The 25726-nt window shown below is 45.9% G+C and overlaps 1 protein-coding gene across 1 annotated transcript; it reads left to right on the forward strand.

Annotated features, from left to right (window-relative positions):
• The first annotated feature begins 191 nt into the window (after nt 1-191).
• Nucleotides 192-11083, forward strand: NUP35 (nucleoporin 35). The gene is made up of 9 exons (XM_039555341.1): nt 192-297; nt 1095-1265; nt 3218-3345; nt 5018-5078; nt 5685-5826; nt 6204-6273; nt 6365-6493; nt 8483-8650; nt 9012-11083. Exons 1-9 carry the CDS (start codon nt 264-266, stop codon nt 9087-9089), a joined length of 981 nt encoding a protein of 326 aa, XP_039411275.1. The 5' UTR covers nt 192-263; the 3' UTR covers nt 9090-11083.
• The last annotated feature ends 14643 nt before the right edge of the window (nt 11084-25726 follow it).

A 25726-nucleotide genomic window follows, 5' to 3' on the forward strand; every position in this document is an offset into this window, starting at 1 on the left:
CGGTAACCGCGGTTCCTTCAACTCCGTTCACGACCTGGCCCTCCACGGGGGGACCGTTTGCCGAGGAGCCGTGAGGCGACAACCCGGGCCGGCCTCATGCCCGGCCCCGAACACCTCACCCCCGCGACGAAGTTCCGCCCGCCCCGCTTCATCACAATATGTCAGGGGGCGGGTCGGAAGTGACGGCGGCAGGAAGCTCTGTCTCGTTTGAAAGTGCTTGGCGGAGGCACTGCCGCCCCCTTCTTTCCGCCATCCGGGCCGATATGGCCGCCTTCGCCATGGAGCTGCCGCCCGCAGGTGAGCCGGGCCCACGGGCTCCCTCCCCACTCACGCCGTGCTTCGGCTTTGCTGGGCGCCGCTTCAGAGGGCTCCGTTTCCCGGCCGGAGGTGCCCGGCGGGTCTCCCGGCGCTGCCTGCTCTCCGGGAGAGGGGAGTGGGGCCGGGGCCGACCTCCTGCTCTAGGCGAGGGAGTGTGGATGCTGCTGAGCTGGAGTGGGCAGTGGGAGATGACGCCGGGAAGGGGCGGTTCGCGCTGGGGTGAAGCGAAAGAGGAGGGGGTTTAAATCGATCGGCCGCCACTTGTAGTTGCGAAAAATGCACGGTTGTGATAAACTTGGCTTGCCTGTAAAATGAATGATTAAACCGCCTTCGATCTCATCAATAGTTGTAAATATCTCAAAGGCGGGTGCCAAGAGGGCGGTGCCACGCTCTTTTCGGTGATGCCCAGCGACAGGGCGAGGAGCAATGCCCATAAAGCAAAACATAAGGAGTTCTATCTCATCATGATGAAGAAATTCTTTACACTGTAGGTTGCCGAGCACTGGAACAGGCTGCTCAGGGAGGTTGTGGAGTCTCCCTTTCTGGACACATTCCAAATTCACCTGGAGACGTTTCTGTGTCTCCTGCTCTGGGTGACCCTGCCTTGGCTGGGGGTCTGGACTAGATGTTCTCCAGAGGTCCCTTCCAACCTTAGCGATTCTGGGATTCTGTGATCTTAATCACTTATTGTATCTTGTGTTACATTTCTTTAATAGAACCTACAATGGGAAAAGTTAGCTCACTTGTCTTTTTCATATTTTAAAATTTTGTTTCAGGAGCTGAACCAATGACTCTTGGCTCCCCAACGTCTCCAAAACAAGGAACTAGTGCTCAATTTCTCCCTGGGTTTTTGATGGGTGACTTACCTGCACCAGTGACTCCGCAGCCACGTGCTTTATATGGCCCTTCAGTTGGTGTAATGGAAACAAGGTCTCCACTACTTGCAGGTCAGAATATGTTAAATGCTGAAAAATTGTCCTGAAACCAAAAAATTGGTTTGTCTCATTGTTCTGCATGCTGTTGCAGACTTGAATCCTTACAGTTTTATATCTTTCTATAAGCAAACTCCACTGATTGAATAAGTGGTGAACTCAGTGTATTTGATTATAATAAATGTTTTAAATGTGGCAGTTTTGGTATCAGGAAAAGTTTGTTTTACAGGAAAGGTAATAGGAACCTCTCCTAATACAGTATCAATTTATATGACTCTTTACAAGTCAGTTACACATATATTGATGTGTTCTGTTTGTTTAAAACGGAGATATCTGCTGCCAAACTAAACGCAGCTTGTGCAAACTGCTAATTTCTTTGCAGAAATTTTTCTATTTCTTTGAATTCTAAAAGGCCACTTACAGATTGTCAAACTTAAAAAAACTGGGTGGAGAAAAACTAAAAATATACTTCTTAATTAGTATCTAGTGGTTGTAGCTACAGTCTTGATATCTGCTGTCATTGGACTGGAGTAGTGACTTTTCCTAGCTGTAGATACTCATTTCTCTTCAACCACCTAATTAATCAGACTAGGAGAAGTTCTTTACCCATGTTAGTATTGTATGTTTGTTTTCTTCTCTGAGAAGAATGAGTGAGTAGTTGGCATGTCATGGGTAATCTTGGCTTTTGTACTAAATCAGTTGGCATAATATAATATCTGATGGTGTTAATTTGCTAGTCATTTTGAAGGAGAAATTGAGGATTAAAGTACTGCAAAAATTTATCTTAATAAAATATTCTCTTCTTTGAATGTCAGGCAGAATTGGATTTGATTTTCTTTCTAGGTCCCTACCAACTTAAAATGTTCCATAATTGGAGGTTTGTTGGTCTGCTTCTTGCTCTTGTCTGCCTGCCCTTATCTGTCTGGGGAGCAAACCTCTTATGAAAATATATATGAAATTGAAAGTAATCACATAAATTTCACCTAATTGTTTTTTAAAGGGTTTATTGCAGCCTCAGAGTATCAATTTTAGGAAAAGGGGAGCCAGTAAGATACTAACACAGAATTCCCAAAGGGAGTGATCAAGTAGATCACTTCAACTGAAAACCTTGATGGGAGAGTGCTTTATGTAATGCACATTATTCCATGTAACAGTATCAGTTCTTATATGTGTTAAACAGTTTAGTGGAGTCTTGAAGCTCAGAATTTAGGATTTAAGAGTAATTTGGAAAAGCTTCATTTCCAAATGTTTTGGAAGTGTAAACTTGATGCAAACTACTTTTTTATTCCCTGGGGTAAATCCACACAAAGTGTTAAGATACGTGAAGTTCTTTTAGGGAGTTTAATTCTCTGTTATACTGGAAGTCCCAAAGTTTACAAAATGGTAGGGCAGCTGGTTTAGCTTCATCCTGGCTATGTGCAAGCTAGCCCTGCTCTCAAGAGCTTACATTTCTATTTAATGTGAAATTAGATGGGAAGCTAAGGAATTTGGACAGTGGGAATGGGACAGCGATGTGCAATGTCTCTGTGCATTTTGGTATGGTTCTTCAACATGTAGGATATCTCAAGTCTTAAAAATCTTGCTTTTATGTCTCTACTATAGGCAAGTTAGTCTTTGAAGCAATTAAAATAGACTCCTAGCCTGGCATAAAATTGAAAGATACAGCCATGCTCAGAACTTCAGAAAAAGAACCAGTAGACAGTGAATAGAATGGGTTAATAAGAGGTCTGAAAGTTCTAAATGGTACTTCTGTAGGATGCCATTTGAGACACATGTGATGCTCCTACCTAGAACATTCAAACCTGAACAGTTTGCTAGGACAGATGGCTTTGCTAACCTCCAGTGAAACAATCAACAGTCTCAACAACAATCAACATGAGAGCATGGTTGAATTTATTATTGAAGAACAAGTAGCACCAAAGCAAATTACAAGTTTTCTCATGGTCTTTTGTTCCTTTGAATTACAGGAGGGTCTCCCCCACAACCAGTAGTTCCCACGCATAAAGATAAAGGTGGTGCTCCACCAGTTAGAAGCATATATGATGAGTTATCTAGTCCTGGGCTTGGATCAACACCTCTATCCTCAAAAAGACCAGTAAGTGTCTTCAGTACTGGCCTGTTCTTAGCAGAAGATGTGAGGCAGCTTACTGCATCAGTGAATTCTCAAACTTAGTTGTATAAACTGCTGTAGCAAAATGACTGATGATCCTTCAGATCATGCTGTTGCTTAGTCTGGGTTGTTCAGTGTACCTGTTCCTGTGTACACTAAACAAGAGGTGTGGTCATGAAGCAAATTCCTGTTGTTGCTAATTTGCAATACAGTAGGAAATGAAAAATGCAAGTCATGCCTCAGTTATGCTTTGTACATACAAATTCAGCCTTATTGCAGCTTTTCACTTTCTTGTAAGTTTATTGGGCTGCTGATTGCCAGAAGGACCCTTTCACAACCTGAAAGGAGGTTGTAGCAAGGTGGAGGCTGGTCTCTTCCCCCAGGTAACAAGTAATAGGACAAGAGAAAATGGCCTCAGGTTGCACCAGAAGATGTTTAGATTGGATATCAGGAAAAATTTCTTCACTGAAAGGGTGGTCAGGCACTGGAACAGGCCACCCAGGGAAGTGTTAGAATTGCTGTCCTCGGAAGTGTTCAAAAATGTGTGGATGTGGCACTCGGGGACATGGTTTAGTGGTCAAGATGGCAATGCTAGGTTAATGGTTGGACTTGATCTTAGAGATCTTTTCCAACCTTAATAATTTCGTGTTTCTATGATTATATTTTAGAAGGCAATAGAGGCACTTATTGAAACATAGCAAATTTTTTTCCAAGTAAAATAGCTAATCAAAGTTTTGGTAGACAGTTGGGATTAATTTTGAAAGAGGAACACTCAATTTCCTACAAGGTAAATTTTATAATAATCTCTTCTGCTTAACTGACTAATCAAGCATTACTAGGTCCTTTTTCACTGAACCCTTTTGATACAAGGAGAACACTTTTCATTGAATGAGCAGTCTTTCTATTGAGTGCTGCCTTCTGAAAAGTTTATTCTGAAAGCTGAGGTTCTCTGTGAAGGACAGAATCCAATAGTGTCTTAAAGGATTGGATATTAAATTTCAAAAAATGTTGAGCAGCTATCAGAACACATGTTCCTAGGTCTACAGGTACTCCAGGTTGTTTGATTTTGTATCTAAGAAATGCCATGATTCAGGCTAAAAATAGACTAAAATTGTTTCGGGTGTTGAAATCCTATGTTAAAACAACTACTACCATCTAAAACTCAAAGTATACTTTCCTTCTATGCACTAAATAGTTGAGCAGGAAAGTAAGTCTAGTAGTAGTCTCCCTACAAGTGGAGGTTATGTTTCCATGATTTCTGGACCCTTTAGGCAATGAAAATGCTGATAAACTTAGGATACTAATATCCTTCCCATCAGGATGCACATGAATGCGTGAATTATTAATAGAGCAGCAATAGTGACATGACTATTTTGAGAAGTTAAACTAAAAGGTTCTGAGTATTGATACTTAGACCTACTTTGTTTCACAAAGCATATGTCAAATATATTGTCAAATAACTTTTCATTAATACCTCTTGGTAATCTTTTATTAAATATACATGCGAATATCTGTTCATACCTTTAAAAGTTTGGAATAACTTAAGCCAAACGGTTAATATTATTACCTGAATGTTTAAATCACTTGAAAAATGACTCTTTTGATCTGAGCAGTATACCTATAAGAATGATTTGTTGTTTTCTGTATCTTAATGCAGGCCAGCTTTACTTTAACACAGAGCCCATCAGTTGGAATTCTTCCATTGACTCCGGGAGCAGGTAGATGTCCTGTCAAAATTTCTAATCTCTTTTCTTACTGTTTTGTTTAATACAGAAAAATCATCACTGTGCAAGCTACATCAGTTCCTTGCTAATTTATGAAGAGGTTGTGTATTTTTTAGCTTTTCAAAAGGTATATGGATATGAGTAGGAAATAATTATCCATTCTGAGCCTGACGGAGTTTCAATCAACTTTACATGTTCCTTGTTCCAAATGTGGTATTGAACTGAGCATGGGGGTGGTTGTAATTGAATGAAGCAGCTGAGACTGATGGATTGCCTTCTATCTTCACAAGGTTTGATATCTTGTCTATGAACTGGTGTCTTCTTGCTAACCTTCATTCTGTTGGCCTGTTTCTATTTGGCAACTGTATTAAGCTGTTGGTGTTTAGAAGTCAAAGAGAACACTAGGTTGCTAGTCATAAAAAATTATTAGTGTGTTTGCAGATGTGAAATTATGGTTGACTTACTTTTTGTGTCTGTGAGTAAATCCCCATCAAACTCTTCCATATACAAGTGAAATGCTTGACACTGAATTTATTCTTTTACTATAAACTTCTGTCTTGCAAAAGAAATTTGTTCAACAATACCATTTCAATTTAACAGCTTCAGGCATGTTCAGTCCTGTAAGTATTGGGCAGCCTAAGAAGACTACTCTATCTCCTGCTCAGCTAGATCCTTTTTATACTCAAGGTGATTCCCTTACTTCAGAAGATCAACTTGATGACACATGGGTAACTGTATTTGGGTAAGTTGATTTCCAAAGTGTTAGAAAATCCTGGGTGAAGTCTTTACAGCATATGGAGAAGAAATACTCGGGCATTGATGTTGTCTGGCATTGGTAGGTGCTATAGGAAATACAGCTATGGTTCAAGCAAGCAAACACACATTTCAGGGAGGCATCTTAACTTAAGGTACACATTATTTTTTCTGGTTAGAGAGGCACCATTCTACTGTGGGGGTGTGTGGTAAAGTTCCTAGAAGGTGGTATTTCTCAAGTCACTGCTTCTGATGTCATTACAGTGGTCTTTTCTGGATTTCTATAAATGCTTCATAGGGTTGTATCTTAACACCTGAATTCTTAAACTACTCATAATTTTTTGAGTATTTTTTTCTGTCTTTCAGATTTCCTCAAGCATCAGCTTCCTATATTCTTCTACAGTTTGCTCAGTACGGAAACATATTAAAGCATGTGGTATGTCTTGGTTTGACACTTAAGTCAGAAAACATTGCAAATTATGCATTTAAAAAACTACATTTCACAATGTTCACTTAATCTCATACAGATGTCCAACACAGGAAACTGGATGCATATTCGATATCAGTCTAAGCTTCAAGCCCGGAAAGCCTTAAGCAAAGACGGAAGAATTTTTGGTGAATCTATCATGATTGGTGTCAAGCCTTGTATAGATAAAGTAAGTTAATAGTTGTTTTTAGTTAAATATAAGGCACTGCTTTTGGTCTTTCTTTTTATTTTTCCTGACCTCTTTAATTTTTTTTTCTTTTGGAATTGCAAATTGTAGGTAGTTCATCTATATAAGATGTAGTCTGTTACACGTTTACGTAAGCTTTTTCTTAAGTATTTGTCAACATTTCCTGCTGAGAAGGATCATTATGGGCAATCTCTGTGCTCCTTGGAAGTTACAATGCACAGAATTATATTGCTATATGAGACAAGGAAGTGAAACCATAATGTAAGAGACGAGATAAGTTTCCTGACAGGAATTTCTGGCTTTTAGGGCCTGCAATAGAGACGTAATGGCAGATTAAGACTGTTGCTGCTCCTAACTGTCCCTCTCTATTTTTTTTATGTGACTGTGTGCTCCTGGCTCTTGAGTTTATCTTAGTACTTTGGACTGAAAATTTGTAAGCAAGAAAATCCCAATCCTATTCTCCCACCTGCCCCTAGAAAAACATGTCACTCTCTTGTAAGTAGTAGTTGGGGTAGACATGGCTGTCTTGTAGTCTTAATACTAACATGAGCTATTAGCATCTAGGTATTGGCAATGCCCTGACCTTTAATTCTTGCAGCACTTTGCACTAGGTACTTGTACATTAGCTTAAGCAAATAAGTCATTCTTCTATAGTGCACAAATTGTTTTGTCTCCTTTAAGGATACATGATACCAAAGAGTAATATAAGCTTTCCAATATAAACCATTCTGAGAAGGCAGCCCTAGAAATTGAAGTTGCAATTACTGAAGTTTTAGCAGTCTGAAACATTTCTTACACTCAATAAAATTCAGAAACAAAAGTAATTCTGTGTCCCTTTTCTCTGTGGGCTTCTGCTGGTGGCCTGTCCTTGCCTTTTTATTATTTTGGTGTCCAGTTTGTATCGAATGAATTGCCTGTAAGCTGAAGCTCTAGAAGTAATGATCTAAGACATATAATTACCAGGCATCTGATCTTCATTGCTTTTGAATTCTCATGTCTTCTGTGGCTAGTATCCACTTTCATATACCAATAAATAAACCTATAGTCATTAACTTGTATTTTTGGAGGAAAAAAATTTCAGGAGACTAATCCATTGAAGGTTTGGTTTTGGTAAGACTTCCCTGCAATTGAAAACTAGACATTACGGATTTGATATTAGCGCTTAGGCTTCTGATTTAAAAGTATTAGTTAGTTTCATGGGTTCCCCTTGTGCTAAGCAGAGAGTCAGATGCCACCCACAGTGTACACCAATCCTATTGTTTATTTTGGAAAGCACTCTTCTACCAAATGTGCTGGTAAATTTCTGCTGTCTTTAGGCTGCTTGAATGCTATGCTTCACTGAGTCTAAATGCAGCAAATCACATCTCCCCAGGCTGGTTGTTATTTACCATCTTGTTTCCCCTGGTTTGTTGTGGAACTTGTGGTTCTCATCAAGTCACTTGCTACCTCTTCATTCTACATGCATTCCTTTCTAAACATAAGCTTACAAAATGGAGCCTTCTGACTCCTTTTCTAGCATTTGCTAAGGGGACTGAGTGAAACTGCAAGTTGGTAAAGGCTTGGAGACCATACTGTATGGATCAGGTTAAATATTTTAGAAATATTTAGGAAGAGGGTGTTAGGCTACTTAGTTCATCTGGGACTGAAGCAAGTTACTACTTGAAGTTTATTGCAAGTCATACAGTATATTTTCTCTACATTGTTTCAAACTTGGTTTTTTAGTACAGACAGTGAACAGATTCCAACCTTCCATTACTTTGCAATGGCATAATTCAACGTGTAAATTATTGCAGTGAGGAAAATGCTTGGTGATCATGTGTACCTGTATGCTCTGTACCGATGCGACTTTTATCTTTTGCGATCCAAGTATGTTTTATCAAAAATGTTTAAATAGTTAGATAACTTTAGATGATAAAGGTTGGAATACTGCTTTTCAGTGTTTGTTTACATTATATTAACCCTCTATTTAAGAGTGTGATGGAAAACTTTGAAAGAAGCTCTACATCCTCAATGTCTTCAATTTTCACTCCACCTACAAAACCTGCTGGCACACCAATACAACCTGCAAATAGTACTACAAGGATTTCTACAATGAGACCTCTTGCAACAGCATATAAGGCTTCCACTAGTGACTATCAGGTATTTTCAAGGAAACAGAAACATGTTTTTGTGTTGTCTCCCCTTAGCTCTATGAGGCTGTACAGACATTAATTTCAATATGACCTTAGCTTTTATCTGTTGCTGTCAGTTCTTTAATGATGTCGTTCAAGTACAAGCTCAGTCTGTTGAGTCTCTAAAATAATCATAAAAAATACTAAATTAATGATTTGTCACTTTTCCAGGGATTAAGGGCTTGTTTTGAAAATATTTCAAGCATATTTTGTTATAATACAGTAGCGCTTAGGAAAAGAAGAAATAAATGGTTAGTGTAAAAACTATTAACTATATGTTGACTGATTCTCTGTATTTTCTCTTTTTGTTTTTTTTCCCTGCCTTGTAGGTGGTTTCTGACAGACAAACTCCTAGGAAAGATGAAAGTATTGTATCTAAAGCTATGGAATATGTTTTTGGCTGGTAATATCCAAGAGGAAGTAACACACTAAGCTGGTCAGGGTTTGAACTATGCTACTGGCATTCGTAGTTAGTTGTATAACTACTGGTGGCAGTATTTTATCTTACATAGCACCTCTTACGCCTTCAGTTAATTCAGAAGACATGTAGCTTGCACTTTAAATGATGGCAATGTACACATGGTTTTACAAACTGAGTAAGTGTAAATAAAAGTGCTTTAGCCCTATTTGTGCTCTGATGGCATGATTGTGAAAAAATGTCAGCACTGAATTTTCCTCTGTAATTGCTTTCTGTGAATTACTTCACAGTAAGTTGGAAATGCTTAAAAGGGCAGCTAAATTTACTGATGCCTTTAATTTTTTTTCCCCCTTCTGGAAAGGTGATTGGCAGCTTGCAGGAAGAACACTATGCAGAGCTGTCTACCAGGGACAGGGCCTGCTATTAGTAGGTGTGAATTTTTTAAAATTAGGATTTGTTGCTGTTTTACAATTATCTCTGGCATACTATTCTAAATGTCATAGTAACCTTTTAACTCTTTGTTTTATTAATAAAGTAAAGTTTCTTTTCTCAGGTTGTTTTTTTGAACAAGTATGAGTTCTATTAGGAAAAACTATTAGCCAGTACTCTTAACTGTTAAACATGTTGTTGTCTTATATTTATTGAAGTGTCATCAGCAGAGCAGGTGCTGCTGATTTTTACCAAAGTAGTACCAACCAGTATTCAAACTATTTGGATATTTTATAACCATTGTGCACTTACCTGTAGCTTTCTCAACTATAACATTTTTATTTGAAATAGCTGAAGTGAAAAATGCAGTGTGTCAATGATCAGAGCTTCTTTCATTTCAAGAGGTGTTTAAGAAAATTTCACTAGGGTATTGGCCGAATGGCAATTGATTTTCATATTTTTATTTTTTAAATGGAGTTTTTCCCCTGTGAAGTTTTGGAGGTGAGCCTCTCAAGTAATCATATGCTCTTTCATCTGGAAAGAGAACACATTTTTTCTGTTATACTTAGGAAACTACAGGCCACTATTCCTTTTTGTGATTTTATGTCTGTGTTAGTGTTGGTCAACATCAGCCTTTTAGTCTGGGTCGAGAGCATGTTGGCCAGGTGACTTTCCAGTCATATCCATTTCCATGCCTTTCTTCATGCTGCAGAGTGGTTTTGCACTTTGATGAAACTAGATTGAAAAATTAGACCAGAAGCATGCCTAATGTCCCTCAAGTGCTAATGACACAGTCCTGAGTAAAATCCCCAGAGCACTTAGTGAGAAGTCATGTTTCTACCTCAGAGATTTTGGAGATGCCTTTTATTAATTTGCTGGCTTATGCTTTCAGAGTATTGGTAACTACTTTGGTTGCTACAACTTGGTTGTCTGTTTGCTTTTTGATCAAAGGGAGCTGCTCAAACTTAATATCTGAATGTGTTTTCTTAAAATACATCTGGCTTTTTATTGACAAAAAATATTTGTCATGCAGGTGGCTTCAAAAGCAAAAGACAGTTCAGCTAAATTTTCGTTTTGCTAGTTGCTTTGTAGAATACACTTTTGGCTTGCTTCAGAACTGTGATGATGTGTACTGGGTTTGTTGTTGTGAAGTGATACAGAACAAGATGGAACTTGGACCAAGTAACTCTGAAGCTAAATATATAACAAAGAAGTTGGAGCCAAAGTCAGTAGTTTGGCTGACCTGTTTTACCAATAAGTACCAGACTTAAAACTGTATTGAGTTACTAGTTTTCTCAGTTTTGTTTCTCCTAGCTTTAGCAATGACTCTACTAATTGGTCATTACAGCTTCCTCTAGAGTAAAAGCACTTGGGATGTTGTTTGCTTTGCTCTGGAGTAAATAGGAGAAGAAAATTCAGAACTTGTAAATCTGTGTACTTCTGAATAGTATCATTAAGAAATTGTCATCATGTGGCTTCTGCTGGTGAAGACTGCTGGTAAGACTTAATATGTTGTCATGGTGTTGAGCACTAATTAAACACTGGTATCAATGATCTGGGCTTACGAAGTCTGAGAACATCACAGTTCCACACTGCACAAACCACTGTGCAGCTTTGTTTCAACAAACCTGATTATGGTGACTCCTCAAGCTTAGAGGCATCAGCATCCATCCCATCATGTCTCTGACTTTCTAATACCAGAGCCTCATATCTGTTATGTAAGGGAAGTTAGGGCAGGCAAGTTTAAAGGGTTCTCAGTATAATCATTGCTAAAAGTATTGCTATCAAGAATCCTAATAACAAGAAGCTTGTTCCTTACTGCTGACTCAACTGCCAGGTGGTATGCTGAATACTTTTATGCCCATTCAGTCCATGGGGTATTTAGCTGGTTGTATTACCTCCCTGTGCCCCCAGTAGATACCAAATGACACCCACACCTTCACAAGCACTGAGGCAAAGGTAATAACCACTTTGCATGCTCCTGATGCTGTGGACCTTGTCAATCAACAACCATCTTTGATGCTCATCAGCTTCATTTTTACATCCATGCTTTTCAGCAATAGATTACCTGAAAAGAAAAAAATGCTGTGGGAGCAGTCACAAGGGTTCAGTCCTTTTGTGGGCTTTCAGAGCCAAGGTTTGTCTGAATTCCTGTTACCCAACATTATCTAGTGAGAATGCTTCCTGCTGCCTGGCGGTGTCTTTGTATATGGCCCTGTGCAGAAATGTGTGAAAATAACTTGATGAAGGCGTGAGGGTGATACTAGTGGTTGCTCTGACTTACCAGTTATTCCCCCAGCATAGTAGCCAGGAGGCTGAAAATAAAATCACAGAATTACAGAAGATCTTGGGTTGGAAGGGATCTTGCAGACCATCTAGTTTCAATCTCCCTGCCATAGGCAGGGATACCTTCCAGAAGACTAGGTTGTTTAAGCCCTGTCTAACCTGGCCTTGATCACTGCCAGGGATGGGGAAATAGAGGCCAATGAGGGGTGGGTGATTCCATGGCCTCATTGGTCTGAAACAGGGCACACCAGCTTTTACAATCTTGCAGCAATGTTACTGCAAGGGGTCCAGATCTATGTAATCCTTCCCTTTGCCAGCTGTGATAAACTCCAGATAATGCAGACTGCGATACTGGAATACCCCCAGCTCAGGCCAGAGGGTACTACTCCAGTAATTCCTGCCTCCTCTCAGGCAGTAGGCAAACCCTCACTTCCAGGTTGAGATGCTAGGGCTCCCTTTCTTCAGGAGTCACCTGAAATGAGGAACTCCCTCCTACTTTACAGCCTTGGCAGCTCCCGGCCCCATGTTCAAGTTCATGGGGGTGGCCTCAGCTGGGCTGGGCACACTTGGGAGTCCCCAGAGCCAGGGACTCCAAGTGTGCCCAGCAGACCTCACCTCAACTTCCTCCAGGACCTGAAACACCCCATACACCAGGGAGTCTCTGGCCCCTCGATCTAGTCCTGCAAGTCCCAGAGTGGCAAGCACAGAGTGGGCAGGGGCATGAGACAGCCCTTCTACCTCCCCTGGGGCCACGCTTTGACAAGTGCTGCCCCATCATGCCCACAGACTCCCAAAAGCACCTCAGCAAGCATCCTGCTCCCCAGCCACAAACACAAGCGCCAGCATCCACGGGCCCCACCAGCTTGGGACACAGCTTCAGTAGCTCACATGAAAACACAGTGGTGCTTATGGTGAAAGCAGCCTGCTAGCACAAAGCAAAGCCCTCCTGTGGGACTGCCCCAGATATGGGCACTCACTAGCAGAGTTCGTTTCACCTCCCTGGCTTCGAGGAATGCCCAAAGGTGCTGCAGTCATCTGTAGCCTGGATGGCACTGCTGACCTCAGTGATCCTCTGCAACAAGGAGCACTTGAGCTGCAGGTTCTGAGGTCAAACAGCAAAGCACCTCTTGAACCATTGGGGTACAGAAAACTTATATAAAAATACAATAAAGGTATTGCATCACCGCACCTCTTGAACTCTTGGAAGGGCTGAGGGGTGAGCACTGCCAGGAGCAGCCTGTGGTGAGGATGGGGTGGGGGTGGGAAGGGCTTTGATCTGGACATTGAGGACAAACTTTGTGGGCTCTAACAACAGCACCCAGGCATCCCTGCCCCTGTGTCCCATACTTCACAGGATGTTGCCCAGGATTTCTTTATCCACACAGATGAGCAGCTGCTCCTTGGGGGCATACAGCATGGTGCCACACTAGGTGCACATGAGAGCAGTACAGGGGTCCTGGACTTTCCCCGTATGCTGCTGCTTGTGTTGGCAGATATACCAAGACATCAGCCCCAGGACCCCTGTGGGCTCCTGCAGTAGGCTGCTGCCCTATACCTTCAATACCTCCTTAATTCCCTGTGCACTTCCCAGCAGCTGCCCAAGAGCTGTGGGCCCTGGGGCCAGGAGCTGTTCCCTTCTTGCAGCAGACACTGCTGTCTGTTCTACCACTATTTTGTTGCCAGATGAAAAGTGATTTGCACCTGGAGGGTTAATACAATGCTCATTCTTCAAAACCCACTGCCCTACGGACCTGCACAATGCTTATTCTGTAGCAAAAAGAACTGGAAAGCAACCAGCCCAGTTGTGTCAACTTTTACCAGTTCACCAGGCAGTCAGGTATGACTTTTTGGTCAGGGACCACCAAAGAGACCCCCAGGACAGAAGAACACATGTAAAGGAGAGGGAAGATATGCTAATAATTTTGGGGAAATTATCCTATTGTCTTGGGGTGAGTTTATGATAATACTGTATTCCCTTATCATCTGCTTTATGCCCAGAAATGGGTCCTGCAGCTTTAAGCTGGGTCCAGGAGATGGGGAGAGAGCTGGAGAAATTCCTCAGCGCGGTTTGTGTTCAGACACACACTCCCCCATGTTGCTCAGCTTTGTGGCGGGAGAGAGTACATTCCTGCTTTTAGCTAGTTTCTTTTCATTAGCTGAGGCAAGAAGTTTTTCCAGGACTACAATAGCATTTCTCCAATGACTTCTGTGGCTTCTTCTGAGCTGTTCGATTTAGCTGTAATCTGAGAACCAGATCATCGGACGCTGTGGACTGGGGCAGTGTAGAGAGATTCCTTGTGGAACAGGGGCATATGATACCCCAGGAAAGATTGGACAACCCAGGGTTGCTGAGGAAAAACCCCTGAACTGGCCCCTGGCTGCAGGCAAGCCTGGATAACACCTGGCTGCAGACAGCCTTGAAAGTACTTGGCAAAGTTATACACTGGTCGGCTCCCCCATGGATTAGGGGCCATCTAGAGGGACTAGGGTGTGAATCTTTGCAAAGTAGATATAAGCTTGTATAGGTAAACAATAAGGCGGAGGACAATGCTCAAATCGTATTGATGTCTGTGTCGTTACTCTGGCTAGCTCCCCAGCACTTGGGACCGCACCCTGCAAAACCTGGCGCCTGAGCAGGGACTCGAGTGATTTTTCGCTTAAATGCGTTTCACTTAGATGTGGTTTGTTTTTCGCTTAAATGCATTTCACTTAAATGCGGTAAGACTCCGAAGCATCGTAAGGACGGTGAGGAGCCTGGAGAGCTGGGAGCGGGAGTGTCCTTGCAAAAAAGTTGAGTGGAGCTGGAGACCGGAGCTCGCGTGGCCAAGCGGGTCCCCGCAGGTAAGAAGCTATGGAATACGAGGCTGGCAGTCGTCTCCTAGCCAGTATCCTCTCTAAGAGAGGCGAGACTGTAAAAGATCGAGATCTCTATGCCCTAATTATGTGGGCCCGGGAACAAGAGTTTTTGAAATGCACTTTGCTTTTGTTCTCAACTGAAGAGTGATGGGAAGTGGGAAACAAACTGTGGCTGTTTTCACGATTGAGGGTGGAAAGGAAGGTAAAGAAGCTAAAGCTCTCGGATTAACTTGGAGAGCTGTGACTAATACCCTCACAGAAATGAAAGCAGAGAGGAAGGTGGCTGCGGCAGCCATGGAAGCCCTGGGGGGTGGCGGCCCCGGAAAGGAAAGAGACGGGGGTCTCACGGAGCGGCGGCCGGAGGCCAGGGCGGAGTCCAGGGTTGTGCAATTCTTTGTGCTGACCGCGGGTCGACCGATGAAGGGAACAGCAGCACCTGTCTGCTCGCTGCGGGAGCTGCTGGACGTGACAGGGAAGGAAGTTACCCCTCAGAAGTTTGAGGGAGAAATGGCTGCAAAGGCGGAAGTTCAGGCTCCCGACCCTGGGGGCGGGGCGCAGGCGAGCAGAGGAGAAACGAGCAGTCCTAGCTCCCGGCTGAAAACAGCAGCATGCCATCCCCGTCTGCTGGACAGCGGATCATCGTCCAGCTGCGAAGCAGCCTCTACGGCTTTGTCACCTGCAGAGCCAGAGCCAGCCAGGGCTGCCAGGGGTCAGCCCCAAGAGGAGGAGAAGCACCGAGAGATGATGCATGAATTAATGAAGAAGCTTGCTGAATTGTCTACGCGTCAGGACACGCTGGAGTCTAAGGCTTGCGAAACCACACCATCAGCACCGTGGCGTCCCGTGGACCCACTGGTCAAGATAGCCACCAGGACTCCTACATTCCCATTGGGAGAACCGGGCACAGTGCCTACGGCCCTTCCCTTCCTGCAAGAGGAGGTGCAGCCATCGCCTCCATCAGCCCTGATGGTGAGGACTGACCCATTGCGAAGGAGATGGAATGGAGTTGTCCATGACGCAACTATTGAAGGAGATTGGCAAGCCGTAGATGCCCTGACCTGCCCTGTACTGATACAGGGGGATACTGCAAGGTGGGAGCCCCATGACTGGAAGGTCTTGCAGCAAGCAAAGCAAACGGTCACCATGCACGGCTTACGGTCCGAAGCTACACGGAACATCCTGCAGTTTATATTTACAGCAGATGTCCTGTGTCCTAATGATTGCATCAGCATCACACAATTGTTGTTAACCCCTTCACAGTTCCTGCTCTGGGAGCAAACATGGAAGTGACTAGCACAAGAAGAAGCTAGCAAACACCAAGGTGATACACAGGACCCACTGTATGCGATCCAAGCCGACATGCTAACTGGGAGCGGGACTTTTGGAGGCGACAGTGACGCAACTGACCATGCCCACAATCATTCATCAGTTGTCACAGACTCTTGCCCATAAAGCCTTATTGTCAGTACCCAAAAAGAAGAAGTCTCCTCTGTATGCAGCAGTCTGACAGGGGCTGTCTGAGCCATATGGTCAGTTCATTGACCGTCTGTCAGCAGCCTTGAAGGATGCAACTGAGCTCTCTGAAGAGCTCCAAGAGCAAATGTTCCGGACCCTTGCCTTTGAAAATGCTAATAGGCAAACTAAGACAATTCTTGCCACACTGCCCCAGGGAGCAGGAGTATATGAGATGCTTGTGCATGCTAGCCGTGCGGAACAGTCATCTCAAACAGCTGCATTCACTGCAATGCTTCAGAATGTCCTGCAAAAACAGGGACAAGTCATCGCCGCAGCACTGACCAGAGGGGCACAAAGACAAAAGGGGGCAAAGGCCACTGGCCCACCTCCTGGTCCCCAGATGGGCAGAGTAGCCTGTTTCCGATGCGGTGAAGAGGGGCGCCTGAGGCACAGTTGCCAGAAAACGGTGTGGTGCCACAACTGCAATTCCAGCACCCATGCCACCATAGCATGCCACCATGCGGGAAATGGCCAGCGCAGCGTGGTGGGGCCATGCGCCAGGACACAAGCGAGTGCCCCAAAGAGCCATGAATTGAGTGCAACCCCAGTGGTTTCCTTCAACAGAACCAGCCAGCCACCCGAGGGAGCCTCAGAGTGGACGTGGCAACCTCAATAGAAGTCACGCTGACGAACCATCAGATCACCCTGATCCCGACCACAGCCAAGGGCCCCCTGTCATCAGACAGCCCTTGTCTGGGTGGCCTACTCATGGGGCGGTCATCAACCAGCCAGCAGGGAGTAGTGGTGCTCCCTGGAGTCATCGATGCTGACTACACCAGCAAAATTAAGATCGTGGCCTACGTGCTGCAACCACCCGTGACTATCCCTCAAGGCAGTCGCATTGCCCAAATCATCCCCATTCCCCTAATGACCAACGGGGTAACCAGCAACAGCAGCGACCGCAGAGATCACGCTTTTGGGTCCTCTGGGTTCAATGTGTTTGGACATTAAACCTGGCCCAGAGACCTCAGCAGCAAGTGATCCTGCGAAGAGGGGCAGAAGCCATCAAAATACAGCCAGTTTTTGACACATGGGCCGATGTTACCATCATTAACCAGGCGGTATGGCCACCTGGTTGGGGATTGGAAAAACCAGCCGCTGTTGGTGTGACCCAGCCCACTGAGGGGCTGGGGCAGCGTGTTGCCAATTAATCCCAGCCCTGGATCAAGTTTCCCGAAGAGGCAGACTCAGAGGGTGGGCTGAGGGGCAGCTCAGAAGCCTAAGCTGCACCTCCCCTGTGTAGTGCCTGGGTACAAGCTGCCTCCCCCGGTTCGGGAAAATTCTCGGTTACTCGGTTGTTTATTGGTTCTCTGTTGTAACTCCTGCCTCTCGGTCACCCCCCCCCCCCCCACCCCCAGTGGTTGTTGTTACATTGTATCCTCCCCCTGGCTTGTAACTCATTGGTTGTTTTCCCCTTTCACCGGGGTTTTCAAATTCCCTATAAAACTGAGGACAAGCCTCAAGGGAGGATCCCGTCCCATCCCATCCCATCCCATCCCTTCCCATTGGATTCCATCCCTCCGAGCTTGTTCGGGTCGCGAAACTTCTAACAATAAACCTGTTAGAAGCCAGACCTCAACAGCTCTCTGTTCCTTTGTCTCCGAGCTAACGTGAGCCAATGCCATCGGCTCCTGCTGTGTTCCCTCTGCAAAGAAGCCAGATAGCAAGCAGCTAGCAGCAAGCAGCTCTTTTCCTGACGCCAAAGTTGCTTCTGCAACGGGCAGAAGTAACACAGCTGGACTGTCTCTGACCTGGGGCACCCTAGAGCTCGTGCTTCGGGCACCAAGAACTGTGTTAAGCAGCCACACTGGTGGGGTAGGAGGAACACAAATCCCCCAAGTAAGTGCAACCCCAATTACCCTAGAGTTTGAGGACAATCAAACCATTGTGTGTCGCTCCTATGTCATGAAGCTGCCTCAGACCCTGCAAGGCCTGATCAGACGTGACATCCTTGCTTAGCTAGGCCTCATGCTCACCACAGACCAGCATTTATGCTGACGGCTGCTGCTGATCAGCCGCCCATACGGGCTCTCACCTGGTTAACAGATGAACTTGTCTGGGTCTAGCAGTGGCTGGTAACAGACAAAAGGCTGAAGATAGTAGAACACCTTGTTGCAGAACAGCTAGCGGCAGGACACCTCAAGCCTTCGGTCAGCCCATGGAGCACCCCCATCTTTGTGATCCCAAAGAAGTCACGAAAATGGCACCTCCTTCATGACCTTTGACAAGTGAATGCGCGCATGCAAACTATGGGGGCGCTGCAACCTGGGCTACCAGCTCCTACAATGATTCCAGCGGGATGGCAAATCACTGTAATTGACTTAAAAGACTGCTTTTTCACAATCCCATTGCATCCAAAGGACACAGAACGTTTTTCCTTTACAGTGCCCACAAAGAATCGCAGTGAGCCTACTAAGTGCTACAAGTGGGTTGTCCTACCCCAGGGGATGAAAAATTCCCCCACTCTGTGTCAGCTATATGTTGACTAGGCGCTACGTCTGATTCGATGACGCTACGCAGAAGCACTCATCTACCATTACATGGATGACATCCTGATAGCTACTGCTAAAGAGCTCCCAGATAAAGAGATGCAATGGGTCAGAGAGCAACTGCATGAGACTGGATTAGAGATCGCCCCCAAGAAGATCCAGTGGACTGCACCATGGAAGTACCTGGGCTGGCTCATATCAGAATCGCAAGTTAGGCCCCAAAAGATCGAGCTAAACACAGACATCTCCATGCTCCATGATGCGCAACGGCTGCTAGGAGATCTGCAATGGGTCCACAGAGTCATGGGAATCACGAATGCCGACCTCGCCCCTTTCCTGCCATGGCTGCATGGGACGAACGCTGCTGAACCTCGAGAATGCTCCCCGGACCAAGCAGCAGCTGTCACCAAGGTCGCAGATAAGCTGCGGCATGCATGGGTGTCGCGCAGAGAAGAAAGATTCCCATTCGTCATTCTCATCACCCTGATCGGCGCAGCAGGTTCACATGCCATCATCCACCAATGGCAAAAGAAAAAGGGGGAGGACATCCGGATTCTCAAATGGATCTTCCCGCTGACTCAGCCACGCTTCAGACTGCAGTCCAGGGTAGAGATGGTAGCGCTTTTAATCCAAAAGAGTCGCAACTGAGTGGTGGAGTTGGACGGCAGGGAGGCAGAGGACATCACTATACTGGTCCGGACAGGGGACTTGGAGTGGATGCTACGCCATGCAGAGGCACTGCAAGAAGCTCTGCTCGGATTCACCGGTGTGGTCCATAACAAGCACCCACAGGGAAGGCTGGTGCAGTTGCTGGGGCTCTATGAGTGGCTGGACTGCCTGCTGAATGTAGAATGGCCAGTACTAGGGTGCACAGTGTTCACGGATGCGGGGAGGAAGACGAAGCAGGCCACCTGTGCATGGAAAGAGAACGACCACTGGAAGACTCATGTCATAGCAGGAGAACCGGCTGACAGTCTGCAAACACTCAAGCTGCGCGCCATCATATGGGCCTTACAACAGTGGTCGAAGGAACGGTGAATGTAGTCAGTGATTCCCTATATGTCATTGGAGTAGCCTAATGGATCCATGATGCAGAAATCCGGCGTACTAACAACAAACATTTGGGCAGACTGCTTATCACATTGTGGCACATCCTGCAATAACAGACGCACCCCTACTGTATCCTGCATGTTCGGAGCCACCAGTCGAACATCGGGCTGGGAGAGGGCAATGCCCGTGCAGATGAGGTGGTGACCTGTGCCCCCATAGTGTATCTCCCGCCCGCGAGCACTTTTGAGCAAGCCAGATGTAGTCATGATTTGTTCCACCAAAACGCAAAATCCCTGCAGAGACAGTTTAGGATCCCGCTGATAGAAGCGAAAGGCATAGTGTGGGCTTGTCCCCACTGTAGCCATCACGGCCCGGGGTTGGGTGTGGGAGTTAACCCCAAGGGTTTGAAAGCCCTCGAGCTCTGGCAAATGGACGTCACTCATGTCCGAGTTCGGCCGACAGCGCTATGTCCATGTAACAATTGACACTTTTTCACACTTCCTGTGGGCTACCGCTCAGACAGGAGAGAAGGCATTGCATGTGGAGCGGCATCTGCTCTCTTGCTTCGCAGTAATGGGGGTACCCAAAAAGATCAAAATGGACAATGGGCCAGCATACACCAGCGATCGCCTAGCCAGATTTATGCAGAAGTGTGGGGTAGAACATATCACAGGAATCTCACACTCGCCTGCCCGTCAGGCAGTGGTAGAGAGAGCCCATCGTACACTAAACGAATATCTGGGCCGACAGAAAGGGGAAGAGATGGAACCAAGTAAGCAGCTAAGCAAAGTGCTGTTTACATTGAACTTCCTCTCTCTGGCTGGGGATAGGGAGGAGCCTCCAGTGGCAATCCATCATCAGATGGTTTGTAGGGGAATCGAGCGGGCCCTTCCAGGAATAAGTGTTTTGTACCGTAACCCTCGAATGGGAAGGTCCCAGCCCAGTGCTATTTAACGGCCGAGGATATATGTGTGTTTCCTCCCCAGAGGGACCGCTGTGGGTGCCCAGCGAGTGGTGCCATGCTACGCATGCAGGACCCTGAAGCGAGAAGGCGCAGTCAGCATTGGCTCCTGAAGAAAGTAACGCCACTACTACAGCAGCTGGAACTCTGGGACATCTGTCCCGAGAAGCCTCGGGAGAGGCTGCAGACGTGTCTGAGGGGACTGAGAACTTGCCAGGTCCACCACTCTCTGTAGTGGGGGAAATAGTGAGACCCTGTGGCGAATGTAACGGCTGCCCTGGGTGGTTGCTAGTGACTTGTGGTGGTTGTCGGCGGACCCTCTGGATACACCAGCTAACGTTAGAAAGCGGGTGGTATACGTGCCCGTCTTGTGCGGACCGTGATCGAAGGCAGAACCAAGAAACAGAGTTCCGTAAATTCTTGGGTATAGCACCAGACACAGAGGTAGAGTGGGGAATTGTTTTTGACTGTCTTGAGACAAGGGCATTGGTGGACATTTTTGATATGCTGTCCGCCCATTTAGACCGAGCAAAGGCAGTATGGAGTGTGGCAGTGTTAGGGCAAGAGTGTAGCACACAAGTTTGTGTCCCACAGCAGCATGTGGTAGCCCCCAAGCACTGGGAAGCGACAAAGCAGCGCTGGGCCCGCAAACATTCTGAGAGGTTTGCTTCTCGTAAGCTTCCTAACCGGGTCCCACGCAATGTTGACAGCAATCCAAAAGAGACAAAACATGTGGGTCACCCTAGCTTGTTTAACGGGGCAAGACTCCATGTGCCTGAGCCTGGCCACGCCTGGGGACCCATTTCGCACCTGCTTAATTGGGGTCCCATATTTTAACTCGCAAGACTTCCGAGGGATGCTAGGCAAGAGCTCCCTGATAGGGAACACCACAAGCAATGGCAATTGTTCAGGGCTGATCAGACTCAAGCCTGCGCAGCAGTGTGCCTGCTGGCAAGGTGCATTCTTGAAAAGCATCAATGTCACCATGGGGACACCAGAAGAGTTAGATCTACTGGGTTCCACAAACCAAACTGGGGATGGTTACATGCCATTTGAGCCTCCCACTACCAGTCAATTGAATGTTAATAGGCGCCTTTGGGCCACTGTTGACCCTCTTCCAGACTGGTTTCTGAGAAACTACGAGTCCGAAGCAATTTACTACTGAATCAACCTCATGGGTCAAGCCCCAAAACGCCTCCCCAGTGGTACATTCTTAATATGCGGGGACCGTGCTTGGAATGGGGGTTCCCACCAGCCCACATGGGGGACCATGCTACTTAGGGAAACTCACCCTGTTCCATCCAAGCCTGCATCAACTCTTAAATATCACCCACCGCACTGAAACCAGGGTGCGGCGTTCAGTCCATGAGCTCAAATGTGAAAGGACTGAAGACCCCATCTTTTGGAGTCGTAGTACAATCTGGCTAGCATCTATGTTTTTACCTGGTGCTTCAGCAGCTAGGGCACACGCAACATTACATAAACTTGCTTGCTGGGCGAGGGATGAGCTAAACATAACTTCGCAGATGCTTGACGAGATAAGCGCAGATGTCACTAGTGTTAGGCATGCAGTATTACAAAATAGGGCAGCCATTGATTTTCTACTATAAGCCCACGGCCATGGCTGTGAAGATTTCCAAAGTATGTGCTGTATGAATCTTTCTGACCACTCTGTTTCAATTCACAAGCACCTCTCTGACCTCCAGAGGGGCCTGCACAACCTTCGGGAGACAGACGACCCTGTTGGAGATTGGCTTAAGGGTCTGGGTATCACTGGATGGCTGCGTACCTTGGTAGTAGAAGGCTGCCGATTGCTATTTGTAGTTATAATAGGCTTAACAGTATTTGGGTGCATTTTTTCTTGCATTAAAGTGAGGCTGCGAAAGATCATCGACCAGGCCTGGGTTGCCCAAAAAGAAAACGGGGGATGTGTAGAGAGATTCCTTGTGGAACAGGGGCATATGATACCCCAGGAAAGATTGGACAACCCAGGGTTGCTGAGGAAAAACCCCTGAACTGGCCCCTGGCTGCAGGCAAGCCTGGATAACACCTGGCTGCAGACAGCCTTGAAAGTACTTGGCAAAGTTATACACTGGTCGGCTCCCCCATGGATTAGGGGCCATCTAGAGGGACTAGGGTGTGAATCTTTGCAAAGTAGATATAAGCTTGTATAGGTAAACAATAAGGCGGAGGACAATGCTCAAATCGTATCGATGTCTGTGTTGTTACTCTGGCTAGCTCTCCAGCACTTGGGACCTCCCCCCCCGCAGAAGGGCAGAGGCCACAGTGACACCGCATCCCAGCCGAGACCTTGGGAGAAGCCAAGCTACAGAAAGAACTCTAAATCCACCAGCTTTCTCCACAATGAAGAGGTTTAATGTCTAACATTATTATTTTTTTCCCTGTGCCTTTCAGGCACTCTGTTAAATAAACAGTTCTTTTCACTTTCATCCAAGAAATTCTTTTTGTATTGGTGGGGGAGGGAATGCCGAAACCTCCTCTTTAGAGGAGATGTTTATTCCAGAGCGTTTCCCTCCTAAACTTGTCTCAAACTGAGACAAAATTTGGTGCCCAAGGTGGGGCAGGAGAAAGTGAAAAAAACAATAATAATTACATTCTGGTTTTAAACACTTTGTATTGGGGTACAGTAGTCAGTACTCACCATGCTGTTTGATGTAAAAATGTGTACCTGGTCCCTAGGCATGTTTGCCTATCCACAGGTAGGGGCAATTTTGTCCCTGGCATATAAAGAGCAGGGATACGAATCAGGATTGGCATACTGATGTGCTTGGTAGTAATGGTTTATAGAAGGTTAGCAGAGGTACTGGGAGCTGTTGAAAATGTGTATGCTCTGTTGTTTCTCCATCCTAGTCTTGGTAGCCTGCTTTGGGGGTTTATTAGTAATTACACCCAGTCTGGTAGGGAAAAAGTAGGGGATGATGTTTCCCAGCCCTTCATCTCTTTCTTCCCCTTCCAATCTGGTACGTCACCTTTTGAGAATGTTTGGTTTCCCCTGGATGTTAAAGATACCACCTTCCTGGTGTTTTATCTGGTCAGTTTCCTCTATACAGTCTGCAGCTTGTCTAGAATGAGGGCTGAGATTTCTAGCAGGGCTGACAAGACACCTGCCCCAGGCATGGAAAATTCTGAGTTGTGGGGGGTATGGGAGGACATAGGCCAAACCCTGAAGGAATTCTCTGCCCCAATGGCCTGGAACTTTCTCCCTGAACAAATTCAAAACCCAGCTGTGGTGGGGAAATATCTGAAACAGAAGTGCAGTGACAACTCTAATGAGAAGGAACTCATTGCAATATGCTGGGCCCTGGCTAATGCTTATCATACACTGCTAGGTACTGTAGGGCAGCAGATACAGCCAGAGGGGCAGGAGGATGAATCAGCAGACACCCCAGTCACTCAGGCTGCAGCTAAACCAGACAGGGAGCCTAAGCCAACAGTAATTGCTCCTGTCCAGAAAAGGAAACACAAAACCAAATCCATCACCCAGTGGATGGTGATGGGGAGCTAGGATCCTCACAGCCAGCAGAGGAATCAGAACCAGAAATCATTATTGAATCTCTGTCCATAGAAAACCTTCATGACCTAAGAAAGGATTACACCCGACAGTCTGATGAATCTATATTAAGTTGGTTGGTCCATATCTGTGACGCCACAGGCGATAATACAATTAAAGCAAGGAATTTGGGATCCCTGTTATGTGATGTGGGTATCGACCAAGGGATGGCAAGGGAGCCCGAAGCTCTCAGTCTCTGGACATGGCTCTTAAGAAGTGTGAAGGAAAGATACCTGTGCCCAGAAGATCTCCAGGTGAAGCAAACTGCGTGGAAGACCATAGATCAAGGGATTCAGTGCTTGAGAGAACTGGCAGTGATAGAGATCGTTTTCTCAGATAACCAAACAATTAAGAGTCCAGACCTGGTAAAATGTACACCAGTGATGTGGCTAAAACTCAAACAACTTGGGCCACAAGAATATGCTTCTGCTTTAGCAATGATGAAGTGGAATGAGGGGGATGAGATTGTGATTGCTATGGCGAGAAAGCTCCGGGCATATGCAGATACCATGCATGGCTGAACACATGCAAGAAGTGCATGTGGAAACAAGTCTGTCAGAGCACATGCAGAAAATGGAAGATAGGATTGAGGAGGCTCACCAGGAACTCAGGAAGGAGTTTAAAGAGAACCTTCTCCAAATCTTGTTGGTACAGACCAGAGGCCCTGTTACCAGAAGCAGACGTCCCCCAGCTAGGGAGATAGGGTATACCCCACAAGCTGAGCTGTGGTTCTTCCTGTGTGACCGTGGGGAAAACATGAGGAGGTGAGATGGAAAACCCACTTGTGTCCTGGCAGCATGGGTGCGTTGAGTTGAAGGAGGGCAAGAGTCAGAGAGGAAGTTCCACCAGAAGGGAAGTAGTTCCTGTTGACCGTAGCCAAGCTGCCAGGCATAATGGAAGATGGTATGTCCAATCCCCTTGACAGAACCTCTAGAATGTATGCCCAAGTGTCTTGGTTTTGAAAGACAGGTGTCTGCTAAGGAAGGCAGAAGCCTCCCTTGAAGTGGCAGATATAACCCCTTTCCCTCTGAGTTATTATATTTTGAAATCAAGGGCCTTTAGGCAAAGATGTGGGAAATAGGAATAACAGTTCTTTCCTATATATATATATATATATATAGCCAGTCAAACAAAACAACAATAACTATGGCAGTAACAGCAAACACAAACCCAGTGCCAGCCTTCTCGGCTGTCAGGCCTCTTTCCCCTCGGGTGCAGTTCCGCTCGCAGCCGGCAGGGGCGCTGGTGGCTCCCGGTGAGCAGGGCAGGTGCGATGGTTCCCCCACGGCTGCAGGGGGTGCTCCAGAGTGAGCTCGGGGAGCACGTGGCACCGGTGCCCTGGGATCCCGGAGAAGGATGGAACAAAGGCTTCACAAACCACTGGGCAGCCGATCCTGGACTCTCGGGAACAGCAGGCTGGAATGGCAGGCTGGAGCGGCAGGCTGGAGTGGCAGGCTGGAGCAGCAGGC

Source organism: Corvus cornix, chromosome 7, assembly GCF_000738735.6.
Source record: "Corvus cornix cornix isolate S_Up_H32 chromosome 7, ASM73873v5, whole genome shotgun sequence".
NCBI classification, from domain to species: domain Eukaryota; kingdom Metazoa; phylum Chordata; class Aves; order Passeriformes; family Corvidae; genus Corvus; species Corvus cornix.